Raw genomic sequence first — 15,323 nt, forward strand, 5'->3', positions numbered from 1 at the left:
TGACCATATGTCCCCATGCTGCTCTCCAGGACTGTGTCCTACCATAACCACATGCATATCTTAATTTAATGTCTTTGTTTTTACTCCAATATCAGATATTTTAAAGGGATGAAGAGAAATTAAAATAAAATCAAGGCCAAAAGAAAAGGAATTCCGTGTCCATGCTGGCAGAGAACCTATGTGGCTTGGTGGGAGGGAAGAACATTTTTTGGTGAAGTTCCCACCCCACTGTCTCAAAAATCTTGGTTTTTTCCCCACTTTTTCACCATTTGGCTGCCAAAGACACCTTTGGGAAATAGGAAATCAAAATCGTGGCATCCCTGAAATTGGAAAAGATCTCCAAGACCATTCAGTATTCCTTGATGCCACCAGAAGATAGGATTGAATGCAAAAGATTTTACTGGTTTGAAAGTCAACAAATCCGCTCTCCCCAAGGAATTCCCATTGTTGGTCTGCGTCCCAATGGATGTTCCTGCCCCTGTATACATCCACGTGCCCACGGGGAGCCAGGAAGATGTGGAGCCACCCAGCCAGGTGTCTTCCCAACACAGATCAGCAGGACCATGGATCACCAGGTCTCTGCCCAATGAGGGTCACTGGGGATCATCCGACACAGATTCTCCCATGGGGGAAGGAGTTGGAGGAGTGCATGAAGCTCTTCCTGAACTCGGGGTATTCACAGGGCTTCCCTCAGTGGTGCCTCCGTTGGTGTTTAGTCAAAATTGAGCTCTGTGAGAAGCTCTTCCCACACTCCCCACACTTTTAGGGCCTCTCCCTGGTGTGCATGCGGTGGTGGATGGTGAGTTTGGAGTTTTGCTGGAATCCCTTCCCGCAGTCAGGGCACTGGAAGGGCCTCTCCTCTGTATGACTCCGCTGATGTATGAGGAGACTGGAGCTGGTCTGAAACCTCTTCCCACACTGGGGACACTTGTAGGGCTTCTCCCCACTGTGGATGCCCTGGTGGTGTTTTCTCAGGTCAGTGTGCCACCCATAGCTCTTCCCACATTCCAAGCAGGTGTAGGGCCATTCCCCCGCGTGGATCACCTGGTGCCGAATCAGGGCCGAGCTTCCTCTGAAGCTCCTCCCACATTCCCCACACTTGTAGGGCTTTTCCCCAGTGTGGATCTTCTGGTGTTCCGTCAGCTGGCATTTCATGCTGAAGCTCTTCCCACACTCCCCACACTCATAGGGCTTTTCTGCAGTGTGGATCCTCTCATGTCTCCTCAGGCCAGAGCTCTGGCTGAAGCTCTTCCCACATTCCACACACTCATAGGGCTTCCCTCCTGTGTGGATCCTCTGGTGTTGCATCAGGTGGCCCTTCTGAAGCTCATCCCACATTCCCCACACTGGTAAGGCAGGTCTTCAGTGTGGATCATCTGGTGTTGCATCAGGTGCCCCCACTGGCTGAAGCTCTTCCCACATTCCCCGCACTCAAAGGGCTTTTCCTCAGTGTGGATCCTCTGGTGTTGGATCAGGACCGAGTTGTGGCTGAAGCTCTTCCCACACTCCTCACACTCAAAGGGCCTCTCCCCAGTGTGGATCACCTGGTGCTGCCTCAGGCTGGAGCTCCAGCTGAAGCTCTTCCCACACTCCTCACACTCATAGGGTTGTTCCCCAGTGTGGATCACCTGGTGCTGGATCAGGTGCAAGCTCCGACTAAAACCCTTCCCACATTCCAAGCACTTGTGGGGCTTCTCTCTGCCATGGGGCTTCTCCACCAGCTTGGAGCTCTGGCTGGATCTCTGGCCGCCTTCCTGGCTCAGGGGGGCTCTTTCCTCCCCACAGCTCCCTGGGCTGGGTTTGCTGCCCCTCCTCGTGCAGAATCTCCAGGGCTTTTCCTCCTGCTCCATTCACACACGCCCTAGGAATGAAAAATCCTGGTTTGGGGAAAAGAACAAAATGAGAGTGCCTTGGACTGGGAGCTCCTCCTTTCCAGAGTTCATCTCATTAAGTCATTGGGCATCTTGTGTCTCTAAGAACCTCCAAAACACCAAGATTCAGCACAAAAGTCCTCCAAACATCAACACACAGATCAAAAACTTCCCAAACATCAAGATTCAACAAAAGCACCTTCCAAATATAAAGATTCAGCCCCCACAAAAAAACAAAGCACCAACAATTAGCCCAATAAAGCTCAGAAACACCAAGATTCACCCCCGGGAAAATCGTGGATCCCAATCCCCTGTCACCTGCTGCATGGTAGGGGGGGGAATGCTACTGGGGCTGGCAGGGAAGCTGCAGATACAGGGAGAAGTGGAACCTTGTGGTGCCTCCTGTTTCTGCTCCTCCTCCACATCCAGCGTCCTTGCTCTTTCTCCCACTCCTCTTCCTCCTTCTGCACAATCCCACCTTCTCCTCCCTCATGCATCGTTTGACCCTTTTGTTCCTCAACTCTGCTTCTCCTTCCCTTCTCCTCCTGCCCCGGGCCCAGCACCCACTGCCGGCTCCCTCTTCCCCCCAAACCCACAGCATCCCATGGCAGGGGCAGGGATGGAGCTGGGGCAGGCCGGGCTGGGGCAGCGCTGGGCTCTCGGCCGCTCCCGCCCGCACTCGGTCCCCACTGCAGCCACTCCCGCCGGGACAGCGCGGGGGGGCCCGGCCTTGGCGCCGCCCCACTCCCACCTCCCCAAATTCCCCTCGCATTTGGACAACAGGGCATGGATGGTGTTGGTGTGCTGCAAAGGGATTGCGTGAAGGGGAGTGTGCAGCAATATGGTTAAGGCAAGAAGCTGCAGGAGGAATCTATGTGGGAAGGAAAAGGATGATGGAAAAGCGGAGGAAGAGAAAAATACTGAGGATTGGGATGTTTGTCAGCAGGGTCTTAGCCTCAAAACTTGTCAGCTGATCCAGATCTTTTGTATCCCCGGTTTCCAGGAGAGGAAAACAAGGAGGTCAGGGTTTCAGGGGGTTTCTCTGTGGGGGGCAGCGGCAGCACCGGGCGCAGAGCTGCGGCACCGGGAGCACGGGCTGGGGGCCTGCGGGGAGCTGCGGGGCCGGGCCGGGGCTGTGGGGCAGCCGGGGCTCAGCGCCGGGCGCTGCCTGACCCCACCAGCCCCGGGCAGGGCCGGCAGCGGCCCCCGGCCCCCAGGAGGCTGCGGGACGCCCCGGCCGCTGCCCGGCCCCGCGGAGCTGCCGGCCCTGCCCGCCGGGGGCGCCTTTGGACACTGCGGCAGGACAGGGAGCGGCTCTGGGATACGGGCTGGGGAGGGCACCCTGAGCACCGGGAGGAGGAGCAAGGAACACCTGGGAAATGTGGAATGTACATTTTAGCACGGAGATTATCTTTTAAGGATTTTATTAGGGTTACTGGAGATACAAATGGTTTTGCAGAAAGCTCAGCAGCTGTCAGAGGATGAGCACCCACAGGCACTGAGGGGGCTGCAGGAGGGGCACAAGAAGGCCCTGCAGCACTTGGGCACAAAGGCACAGCAGGTGAGTGCAAGAAGGGAGCAGCAAAAGGCCAAGCTGAAGGCAAAGGCCAGGGCACAGTTCCTACAGCCCCTGAGGGATCAACCCCAGGGCCCAAGGGGGCCCCAGCACCCAGGGCATGGGCTCAGCCACAAGCACCTGGCAGAGGCATTGCCCTCCTCACCAGGGGAGAGCCCACCCAAACAGCCCCTGGCAAGGAACCAGGGCTCCAGCTGCAGGGCACAAGGACACTGCAAGCACAGACAGCAGCACCCTCAGGACCAGCAAGTCCACCCCTTGATGGACATGGATTGCCAGGGCTGTCACAGCTCCCATCACACCAGGGACCCTCCACACTGGAGCCCTTGAGAACATTCAGGGTGGGTCTGCATTGAGAGGAGGCATTTCCTGATGGACACAGGGGCCTCTCAATGCACTCTGAATCTTAGACCTTGTCCTGGGTTTACTCTATGATGCCTTTATCCCAAATCGTCTCATTCTGCTTATGTTGAATAGTAAGTTTTGTAACTTTAAGAGTGTTCCAGAGAGTGAAGGGGGGAAGAGAAGACGCGCGCAGTTTTGTTTTCAGACACTGCACTCCTCCTCCACATTCCTGCTCCTGGACTGTGTTGTCTGTGGATGAACAGACAGCGGGACAGAGCTCTTCTTTTGCTTTTTAGTTAGTTTTAGCTAGCTGAGGCAAAGAAGTTCCCTGGACTGTTTTTTTTCCTTTTTTCTTTGGACCTCTTGAAACTGCTCTGGCCTGAACACCCAGGAGAGCACCGGCAGCTGCAGCTGTGGCCCACCGGGCCAGGCCTGGCCTGCGACAATTCCAGCACTGGAGGGACTGATCAGAGACTGAGTGAGCTGAGCTTCAACCCGGGGTTTTCTCAGTTTGTCATCTCTTTTAGAGTGGCAAGGGGTCTCATTGTTTGATATTGTTTTGCTTTTATTGTTTAATAAACAGTTTTTTTCCACCTTTCTCCAAGGAGGTATTTTTTCCTCCCAGACCAGTTGGGGGGAGGGGCCGATTGGATCTGCTTTTTCCCACCGGAGATCCTTTGGGGGATTCTTCCCCAAATTTGCTCTAAACCTGGACAAATACATGAATTTGCGCCCAACGTGGGGCTGGAAAAGTTGAAAAAAAGCTCCATTAATTGTGTTTGTTGTTGTTAAAGCAGTTAGTAGCCATGCTGCTTGAACCCCTGATGTCTCTGGGTGTGAAAGCCTTCGTGTGGCTCTGGGCTCTACACCTTTTTGAGGTTTCAATACCTTTTTGGTCACTAGGATTATTGTCCTTAACAAGTAATTTTTACAGTAGAGGGGTACGGATTGGAATAGCTGTTGTGCTGGCCTTGGTGATAATGATTTATAAAGCGTTTACAAAGATACTGGCGTCTGTTTACGGTATGTATGGTTTATGGTTTCTTCATCCTACCCTGCATCCCAATTCCAGTAGTACGTTTTGGGAATTTATTAGTAATTGCACTCAGTCTGTTAGAGGAGGAGCTGAGAATAAGACTTTCCAGCCTTCCCTTTCCTTCTTCTCCTTTGGATCGGTTATGTCACTTTTTGAGAATGTTCAGTTTCCCCTGAATGTTAAAGAGACCATCTTTCTGGTATTTAATCTGGTAAGCTTTCTCTATATGGTCTGCAGCTTCTCTAGAATGAGGGCTGAGATATCCAGAGGAGCTGGTGAGACCCCTGACCCAGAAGCAGATGCAGGCGTGAAAAATCCTGAGTGGTGTGGACAATGGGAAAATATAGGCCAAACCCTGAAGGAATTTTCTGATCCTGTAGACTGGGATTTTCTATGGGAACAAATTCAGAATGCAGCAGAAGTGGGGAAATACCTAAAAGAGAAGTGCCATGACGATTCTAAGGAGAAAAGGCTAATTGCAATAAGCTGGGCCCTGGCCTATGCTTATTGCACTTTGTTAGATAGTGTAGGGCAGCAGACAGAGGCAGGGGGGCAGGGAGATAAATCAGCCATCCCAGTCACTCAAGCTGTAGCCAACCCAGGCTTGAAGCCAGCAGCCAGACCAGACAGTGAGCCTAAGCCAGGCTAAACCCATGGCCATTGCTACCAGTACTAGAAGTGGGAAATGCACGGAAAAAACTAATCAACCAGTGGATGATGATGATGATGGTGATACAGAAGAAGGAACCTCAATGCCTCCTGACATAAAATCAGGAGTCAAAGCAGCAGGTACAAGATCAGACGCAAATATTGAGTCTTATTCCCCGAAGGACCTTCATGGCCTAAGGAAGGATTACACCCGACAACCTGATGAATCCATAATTAGTTGGCTGGTCCGTCTCTGGGATGCTGCAGGCGAGGCTACAATTCTGGACGGCACTGAAGCCAGGCATTTGGGATTCCTGTCATAGGATCCTGTCATAGACCAAGGAATGATGAGCGGGGCTAACTCTCACAGCCTCTGGGAACGGCTCCTAAGAAGTGTAGTACAAAATACCTGTGCGCAGACGATCTCTGTATGCAGCAACCCCAGTGGAAAACCATAGAACAAGGGATTCAACACTTGAGGGAAATGGCAGTGGCTGAGATTGTCTTCTCAGATGATGGAAACTGTAAATCCAGACTTGGTACCATGCACATCTGTGATGTGGAGAAAACTTGTACGACTTGGGCCACGAGAATACGCTTCTCCTTTAGCAATAATGAAGCAGGATGATGGTGAGGAGACTGTGCTGGATATGGCAAGGAAGCTTCGAGCATATGCAGATCTGTGCATGGCCCAACACATGCCAGAATCGCAGCGGTGGAAACATGTCTGCAAAAATTAGAAGACAAGATAGAGGAGGGTAACAAGAAACTGAGGGAGGAGATTAAAGAGGGCTTTCTCCAAATCTTGGCAGTACAGATCAGAGGTTCTGGTACCCAACACAGACGTTCCCCAAATGGTGAGAGAAGGTACATCCCACGAGCTGAGCTGTGGTTCTACCTGCGTGATTGTGGAGAAGACATGGGGAGATGGCATAGAAAACCTACTGCTGCTCTGGCACAACGGGTGCGACAACTGAAGACTCAGAGAGGAAGTTCCAAAAGGGAAGCAGCTCCACTGGCCAGTAACCGAACTGTCACATATGATGATAATGACAATATCTTTGATCCCCTTGAAGGAAACTCCAAGACATATGCCCAAGGAAAGAAGGATAACCAGGCTTAGAGAGGCCCTGCCTCTAGCCAGGTAGAGGCCAGGGAAAATCGTGTTTTTTGGACTGTGTGGATTCGTTGGCCTGGCACATCTGAACCACAAAAGTACAAAGCTTTGGTTGACACTGGTGCACAATGTACACTAATCCCATCGAGACATGTGGGGACAGAGTCTGTTTCTATTGCTGGTGTGACAGGGGATCACAGGATTTTACTTTGGTGGAAGCTGAGGTGAGCCTGACTGGAAATGAGTGGAAGAAGCATCCTATTGTGACTGGCCCAGAGGCCCCATGTATTTTGGGCATAGACTACCTTCGAAGTGGGTACTTCAAAGACCCAAAGGGACTCAGATGGGCATTTGGAATAGCTTCTGTAGAGACAGAGGGCATCAAGCAGTTGAACAGCTTGCCTGGACTGTCAGAAAGCCCATCTGCAGTAGGACTTCTGAAGGGAGAAGAGCAACGAGTGCCAATTGCCACCTCAACAGTGCACCGCCGACAGTACCGAACGAATCGAGATGCTGTGATCCCCATCCACAAAATGGTCCATGAGCTGGAGAGCCAAGGGGTGGTCAGCAAGACCCACTCACCCTTCAACAGCCCCATTTGGCCTGTGCATAAATCTGAGGGAGAATGGAGATTGACTGTGGACTATCGTACATTGAATGAAGTGACTCCACCACTGAGCGCTGCTGTGCCAGACATATTAGAGCTCCAGTATGAGCTTGAGTCCAAGGCAGCAAAGTGCTTTGCCACTACAGACATTGCCAATGCATTTTTCTCCATTCCTCTGGCAGCAGAAAGCAGCCCTCAGTTTGCTTTCACATGGAGGGGAGTGCAGTACACCTGGAACCGACTCCCCCAGGGGTGGAAGCACAGCCCCATCATCTACCAGGGACTGATCCAGGCTGCACTGGAAAAGGGTAAGGCTCCAGAACATCTGCAGTATATTGATGACATCATTGTGGGGCGGAAGACAGCAGCAGAGGTGTTCGAGAAAGGGGAGAAAATCATCCAGATCCTCCTGAAAGCCAGCTTTGCCATCAAGAAGAGCAAAGTCAATGGACCTGCTCAAGAGATCCAGTTTCTGGGAGTGAAGTGGCAAGACGGATGGCATCAGATTCCCACCAATGTCATCAACAAGATCACAGCAACGTCTCCACCCACCAATAAGAAGGAGACACAAGCTTTCCTAGGCGCCATAGGTTTTTGGAGGATGCATATTCCTGAATACAGTCAGATCATGAGCCCTCTCTACCTAGTCACCGGTAAGAAGAACACTTTCCACTGGGGCCCTGAGCAGCAACAAGCCTTTGCACAGATCAAGCGGGAGATTGCTCGTGCAGTTGCTCTTGGCCCAGTCAGGACAGGACCAGAGGTGAAGAACGTGCTCTACTCTGCAGCCGGGAACCATGGCTTGTCCTGGAGCCTTTGGCAGAAGGTGCCTGGGAAGACTCGAGGCCGACCACTGGGATTTTGGAGTCGAAGCTACAGAGGGTGAGAAGCCAACTATACTCCCACAGAGAAGGAAATCTTGGCTGCCTATGAAGGAGTCCAGGCTGCCTCAGAGGTGATTGGCACGGAAGCACAACTCCTCCTGGCACCCCGACTACCAGTGCTGGGGTGGATGTTCAAAGGAAAGGTTCCCACCCCCCACCACACCACTGACGCTACATGGAGTAAACGGATTGCTCTTATCCCACAGTGCGCCTGTATTGGAAACCTGAATCGCCCTGGGATTTTGGAGATAATTACAAACTGGCTGGAAGGTGAGAACTTTGGTCTTACTGATGAAGAGCAACAAGAAGCAGTGACATGGGCTGAAGAGGCTCCTCCCTATAACCAACTGCCCCCAGAGGAAACGCGCTACGCTCTTTTCACTGACGGTTCCTGTCACATCGCAGGGATGGACCAGAAGTGGAAAGCAGCCATATGGAGCCCCAGATGACAGGTGGCAGAGGCCACTGAAGGAGAAGGTGGATCAAGTCAACTTACAGAACTCAAAGCTGTTCAGGTGGCTCTGGACAATGCTAAGGGAGAGAAATGGTCAAAGCTCTACCTCTACACTGATTCATGGATAGTAGCCAATGCTCTGTGGGGATGGCTGGAGAGGTGGAAAAAGGCCAACTGGCAGCGTAGGTGTCATGGTTTGACGCTGGCACAATGCCAGTGTCCCCATGAAAATATATGCTCCCTGGTGTCTGCTGTGAGCAGTGACCAGGAATAAGCAAAGCAGGCCCCCACTTGGAAATAAAGAAAAGAAACCTTTATTAACTAAACTACAACTCTAAGTAACACGAAACACACAGGGAAAATGAAAACTTTCCAAAAACATTTCCTCCCCCTCCCACCAAATTTCCAATACATCTATTCCCCAAATCTCCAACTCTCGGTCCATCACCACCCTTTAGGTAATCAATTCTCAGTTCATCAAGGGGAGAGGAAACCTTCTTGTGCCATAGCCTTCCCCAGGAAACACCGCTGAAACCTCGTGTGTTTCCACGTCACTCGTGGCACCGCCTGGAGAACATCTGCCATCGTGACCTCTTCCTTCCATGTCCAGTGCTCTCACCACTGCACATGGACCAGAGCTGCTTCTAGGGTTGTCCTTTTAAGGATGCTTTGTCCCGTTCCAAAAAGGGCACAGTCTCACCTTTGGGACACCTATCCCCCCCAAATTTCACCCCCTGGGGCCGAGGGGTACCAACACTGAACCCTCTTGGCTCTGAGCCATTGCCTCCCCCTGGATGCAGTCTCTGTGTCACAGGAAACATGGTTCTGTCCATGGCCATACAGGAAAAGTCCAGCTAAGGCCACTCCATCATCTCTTCCCACCTAACATTCTTCTCTACTCTCCTGACATCTTTCACTTGCCCAGACCTTCACACTTGCACATTTCCTTTTTCCATTTCATCTCTTATCTCTCTTCTAGGAAAGGTTAATGTTCTGCTAAGTTTTCCTTGTCTGAAAAAGGGTTAAAAGCTCAGGCTCTGCCCATCCAGAGCTCCCACAGTGGCCAGACCCCTTCTCGCTGCATCCCCCTGCCCTTCTCCGCCAGCCGGGCTGTGCTGCCAGCACAGGATATCAAATTTCACGGTGGCACAGGCGCTCTCTGTCTCTCTCTCTCTCCTGAGGGGGAGGTGTGGCTGCCCGATGCCTCTCTGGGCTCTTCCACCCTTCCATCCTCGGGCCAGGCCTACCTAACCCAGCCCCAAACCAGCCAGGAGCTGGGCAGGGGAGGTCCGACCTGCTTCCCTCGCTGGAACCCAAGAGAGCTTCCCCCGGGAGTGCTCTGCTTTTTAACCCCTGAGTTCTCAGAGGCGTATCCAATGTCCCCAGTGGCCAAACCAGCTGCCAGTATTCAAATGTGAGCACCTATTGGCCTGACCACTTCATGTCCCAGAAAACTAACTTCCTCTCAAACCACCACTTCTATATAATCTCAGTCCAGTTTATCCCAGTCTGTAGAACCAAGTCCATTTGATCCCAATCCATATTTGATCCCAGTCCATATTTGATCCCTGTCCATAGCTTATCCTAGTCCATATTTGATCCCAGTCCATAAAATCTGTCATATTTGATCCAGGCCATATTTGATCCCAGTCCAAAGTTGATCCATGTCCTGATTTGATCCCAGTCCAATTTATCCCAGTCCATAGTTGATTTTAGTCCATATTTGATCCGAGTCCATTTCTTATCCCAATTAATATTTGATCCCAGCCCGTATTTGATCCCAGTCTATATAACCTCAGTCCAGTTTATCCTACATTGTAGGATTCCAATCAATAATTGATCCCAGTCCATATTTGATCCCAGTCCATATTTGATCCAAGTCCCTGTTTGATCCCAGTCCCTATTTGATCCCAACCCCTATCTGATCCTAGTCCATGTTTGATCCCAGTCCGTGTTGCCCGGCACACATTCCAAAAGTCTGGAATTCCAGCTCCCATCCAGGAAAAGATGTTCCCGCCCTTGAAGGGAAATGGAGCAAAATCCGACAGAGACATTTCCCTGCCATTCTTCAGGACTTCAGCTCCTGGGACTGGGAATTGAAATAGTAATTAGGAAATAAAATAATAAATAATCAGGGGAGGGTCTGTGGGGACAGAGGGGTCATCTAAATCAGGGCAGGGGTCAATTAAATCAGGGGAAGGGGAATTAAAACAGGGAAAGGGTAAATTAAATCAGGGGAGGGTCTTTGGTGGCAGGGGTCCATTAAATCAGGGGAGGGGTCAAATAAATCAGGGGAGGGTCTCTGGTGGTCCGTGGGTCCAGGGAGGCACTGAGAGAGAAACAGAGCAGGCAAAGAGAGGCAGGAGAGAAAAGGGGACACAAAGACAATGAGCTGAGAAGGCGGCACTCTGCAAACAGAACTGCAACAGACTGAACATGAACAGGAGAGAAATCAGTAAGTCTCAGAGTTTTATTTGCTGTCAAATACATCCCACACACCCAGCCCCAAACAATCTCCATCCCACCACTCTAATTGAGACCCCACGACTCTAAATCACCTCCCAACCTCATCTCAGCCTGATGGCTGCAGAATCGAGTGAGTTTGGCGTGGGGCTGAGTTTTTTGAGGTGGGTTTGAGCTCTTTTTGGGGTAAGATTGAGCTGTTTTCCCTGGGATTTCAGTGGTTTGGAGGTGACAGATCCATTCCTCTTGGCTTCTGCAGTGCAAAGAGATGGAGAATAGAAAAAACTTCAGGTGAAATTAAAAGTAGAAGCAGCCAGCTGTGTTCTCAACATGGATCACAGGGAATGTGGCTCACCAGGGCTGTGCCAAAAGTGCCTCCTCCAGTGGGGGATGGAGCTGGAGCAGCGCACGAAGCTCTGCCTGCACTCGGGGCACTCGCAGGGCTTCCCTTACCGGTGCCTCCGTTGGTGTCGGGTCAAGTGAGAGCTCCTGGAGAAGCTCTTCCCACACTGGGGACACTCGTAGGGCCTCTCCCCAGTGTGGATGCGCCGGTGGGTGATGAGGTTGCAGTTGTGCTTGAATCCCTTCCAGCAGTCGGGACAGCGGAAGGGCCTCTCCTCTGTGTGAATCCGATAGTGCCGGAGGAGAATGGAGCTGGTCGGAAACCTCTTCCTGCATTTATCACACTCGTAGGGCCTCTCCCCAGTGTGGATGCGCCGGTGCTTGACAAGGGTGGAGTTGTCCTTGAATCCCTTCCCACAGTCGGGGCATTGGAAGGGCCTCTCCTCTCTGTGAATCCGATAGTGCTGGAGGAGATGGGAGCTGTTCTGAAACCCCTTCCCACACTTGGAACACTCGTAGGGCCTCTCCCTAGTGTGGGTCCTCTGGTGGCTGACCAGTTTGGAGCTCTGGCTGAAGCACATCCCACACTCGGAACACTTGTACGGCCTTTCTCCAGTGTGGGCCCTCTGGTGCACAGTCAGGCTGGAGCCCTGGCTGAAGCTCTTCCCACACTCCCCACACTCGTAGGGCTTCTCCCCAGTGTGGGTCCTCTGGTGCACAATCAGGCTGGAGCTCTGCCTGAAGCTCTTCCCACACTCCCCACACTCATAGGGCCGTTCCCCAGTGTGGATCCTCTGGTGCACAATCAGGTTGGAGTTCCGCCTGAAGCTCTTCCCACACTCCACGCACGTGTGGGGCTTCTCCCCATCATGGAGCTGCTCATGGAGCACCAGCTCCGAGCTCTGCCTCGATCTCCGGCCGCCTTCCTGGCCCAGGCTGGCTCTTTCCCCCTCAGATCCACGCCGGCTGCGTTTGCAGCCCCTCCTCGTGTGGCATCTCCGGGGCTTTTCCTCCCCGTTGGCCTCCTGCGCTGTGGAGCCGCTCAAAACGGCCTCTGCCACCAGGTTCTGCCACGGGCATTTGTCCTCCCTGCTCTCCATGCTCAGCTCCTGCTCTGGGGGAGGAAGGACAAGGACAGGATGGGATATGCCTCTGTGCCACAGGCAAGGGCAAGGAGATCCCCCAGGGCTGAGCTGCAGCCGGGGCCGTGCTGGGCTGGGAGATGGAGCAGCACAGAGGGGAAAGGGGCACTCATCGCCAGCTCGGGGCTGTGCACAAATCACAAACAGGACTGGACTGCTGGGAATGCGTCCTGAGCTGTGTGATTTTCCAACATCTGTCTCATTACTTGGTTATGACAATGGGAAGATGTCAGCAGCTCACATCACAGGTAGCAGAAAAAGAATTTCACGTTAAAACTTACTTTAAAAGGTTTTTGACCAATCACACAAAGCAAAAGCATCTTGACAGTAGTTCTATCCAAGCACTATAAGCACATTGAAGGTTAAAACAATGCTTGCTTCTTTCAAATACAATACCTGCTTGTAAGCCTTAAAAAACAATGCACAGAGCTCCATTATTAAGCTTGGAATTTTCCAATATCTTGCTAGATACACTTTCCCACAGGTTAGGGAGTTAGTTATTCTAGATAAGTCTTACTGCACACAGACCATTGCTCTATTTCTCCTTAATTTCTACTTCTTATATAATTATTCTGCTGACCAATCTATTGGCTGCTGCAAAGCTCAAATCAGTTCTAATGTCTCTGAGGCTTGTCTTTTGCAGCTTTCCCAAAAGCCTCTGATTTTAAGAATCCAGAGACACTGATTTCCTCCTCACCTGCCTCATTGTCCTGGGGCATCTTCCTCTTCCTCGCAGCCTCCCAGAAGTTGGCAAAGGGAAATCCTGGTTTGGAGAAAAAAAGGGATGAGAATGTTGAGTTTGAAGTTCCCTCTGCCCAAGTCCATCTCTACAAGTAACTGGCCATCTGGTGTCCAGAAAAACCTCCCAAACACCCAGATTCAGCCCTGAAAAAGCCTCCCAGGAGTTCCCTGTCCCTGGTCCCTCCCCTCTGGTGTTCGGGTGTTCCCCCCTGTTCCAGCTGCAGGGGTCACGCTTGGATTGGGGGTCCCCCTTCTCCTCGGTGCCCGCCCTGCCCAGGCTGCTGGCAGTCCCAGCAATGCCAAAAGCTCCCCTCGCTTCGCTCTCCCCATTTCGGGATGCCGGGGCTTTTTGGGCTCCCGGGCTCCCTTCTCCCCTCATTCTCTGCTCTGGGCTGCAGCGGCTCCAAGGAGTCCCCCCTGCCCCTCTCCAGGCTCTTGAGGCTCCCGCCAATGGCGGCGCTCCCCCCTCTCTGGGCTCCCCACTTTGGGCTCCTGGGGGACACAGGGCTCTGCTCCTCCAGGCTGCCTCTGCCGGCAGCCGCCACCGCCACCCCCCGATGTCCCCCCAAGGGGCCTTTCCTGCTCAGCCTTGGACTCCTTCATTCTACAAACATCCCCCAAAAACCCCAACGCAGGGACACCCTGGGATATCCGGGCCGAACTCCCCCTCCCCGCTCGCCGGCGCAATGGGGGGCGATGATCCCACAGGTGAGGGCTGCGAATTCAGGCAGGGATCGACCGCGTGGTTCACTCAGCTCAGCCTCGATCTGCCTTTGTCCCTCCTCTTCCTCTTCCTCCCATTCCTCCCCTTCCATCCCCACTCCTCCTCCTCCCCCTCTTATTCCCACCTCCTTCTCCTCTTCGATCGCTGCTCTCTCTCTGCCTTCATCCCTTCTCTTCCATCCCTCCCCCCCTGCTCCTCCCCTCTAACTCCACCTTCTCCTCCCCCTTCATACCTGCCCTTCCCTGCCTCCTCCTCCTCCCCCAGCAGCAGCCACACCCTCGGTGCCCCGTTCCCGCAGCCCTCGCAGCCCGCGGCAGGAGCGGGGATGGAGCCGGGACAGGTCGGGATGGGCAGCGCGGGGCTCTCGGCTGCTCCAGCCGCTGCGGGCGGGGGGAACCCGGCCCGGGCCAAAGGACAGGCAAACTGGGCAAACTGGGGGCAGAGCACAAAGCTAAGGATGCAGCAGAAAGACTTAAGTTAATATTAACTTCAAACGAGGAAAAATTGGAAATTCCAAAGTTTAGGGAAGCCGAGAAAAAAGATTTAAACACGACAGGAAATGAACAAGATAAATCAGGGAAATGGAAACTTTTTGATGGAAGACAATTATTTAATAAAATGTGCTTCTAAGAAAATATTAGAAGACATGCATCAGAAAACCCACTGGGGTACTCAAGCTTTGTGTGACCATTTTTTAAGGAACTATAGGTGCACGGGGATTCTTGGAGTAGCAAATCAAATAACTGAAGATGCTTAATTTGCCAAAGGATAAATAAAAAGGTGATGAGAAAAACAACATTAGGAGGTCGTGAGTTAGCTCGTTAACCATTTCAAGTATCCAAGCAGAAGTTTAGACTTGTTAGGCTCTGGAATTATTTGTAAAAAAACCGCATTTAATCTAGAAGAAAGGGAATATGCCATATGTTCCACAGGAGATTTCAAGAGAATAAAAATCTTTGAAGTATCAGAAAAACGCAAGACAAAACAAGAAAAGACAAAGGGAAATGAAAGGGAAGGGAACAAGAGGAAAAATCAGAGAGTGGGATCCTCGGCAGGTCTTGCCCCCTCCGTTCGCGGCCCAGGCGCCTGTCCCGGGTCCCGGCTCGCTGCCCGCCTCAGCTCCGCCTGCCCCGGTTTCCATCCCAGGTGCGGCCTCACTGCCCAGGGCAGCTCCACCTGCCCCGGCGCTGTCGCTCAATTTGTGTGCCCTGCTCCCACTGCCTGGCCCGCGGCCGCTCTGCCGCCCATGCTGGGCAAGATGGGGGTTGCTCTGTCCTGCCGCCTGCTCCGAGGTCACCGCGCCCACCGCACCCAGGGGGGGTCCCAGCCATCCCATCCCCGGCTGCCCTGCCCGTGCCACCGGCGCTGGGCAC

At 52.6% G+C, this 15,323-nt stretch overlaps 1 protein-coding gene across 1 annotated transcript in view; it reads right to left on the bottom strand.

Moving 5' to 3' along the window:
• Positions 1 to 603: 603 nt before the first annotated feature.
• LOC128945473 (zinc finger protein 208-like) overlaps positions 604 to 15,323 on the bottom strand; it is a gene marked incomplete at its 5' end in the record, with an annotated part of 152,039 nt that continues 137,319 nt past the window's right edge. The window contains 3 exon segments of the mRNA XM_054289244.1: positions 604 to 1,313; positions 1,316 to 1,698; positions 11,368 to 12,217. Of these exon segments, the coding sequence (XP_054145219.1) occupies positions 763 to 1,313; positions 1,316 to 1,698; positions 11,368 to 12,217 (1,784 nt within the window).

The sequence above is a fragment of the Melozone crissalis genome, unplaced genomic scaffold (genome assembly GCF_028551555.1).
Source record: "Melozone crissalis strain CALT ecotype California unplaced genomic scaffold, PUWL_Pcris_2 ptg000066l_1, whole genome shotgun sequence".
Lineage (NCBI taxonomy): Eukaryota > Metazoa > Chordata > Aves > Passeriformes > Passerellidae > Melozone > Melozone crissalis.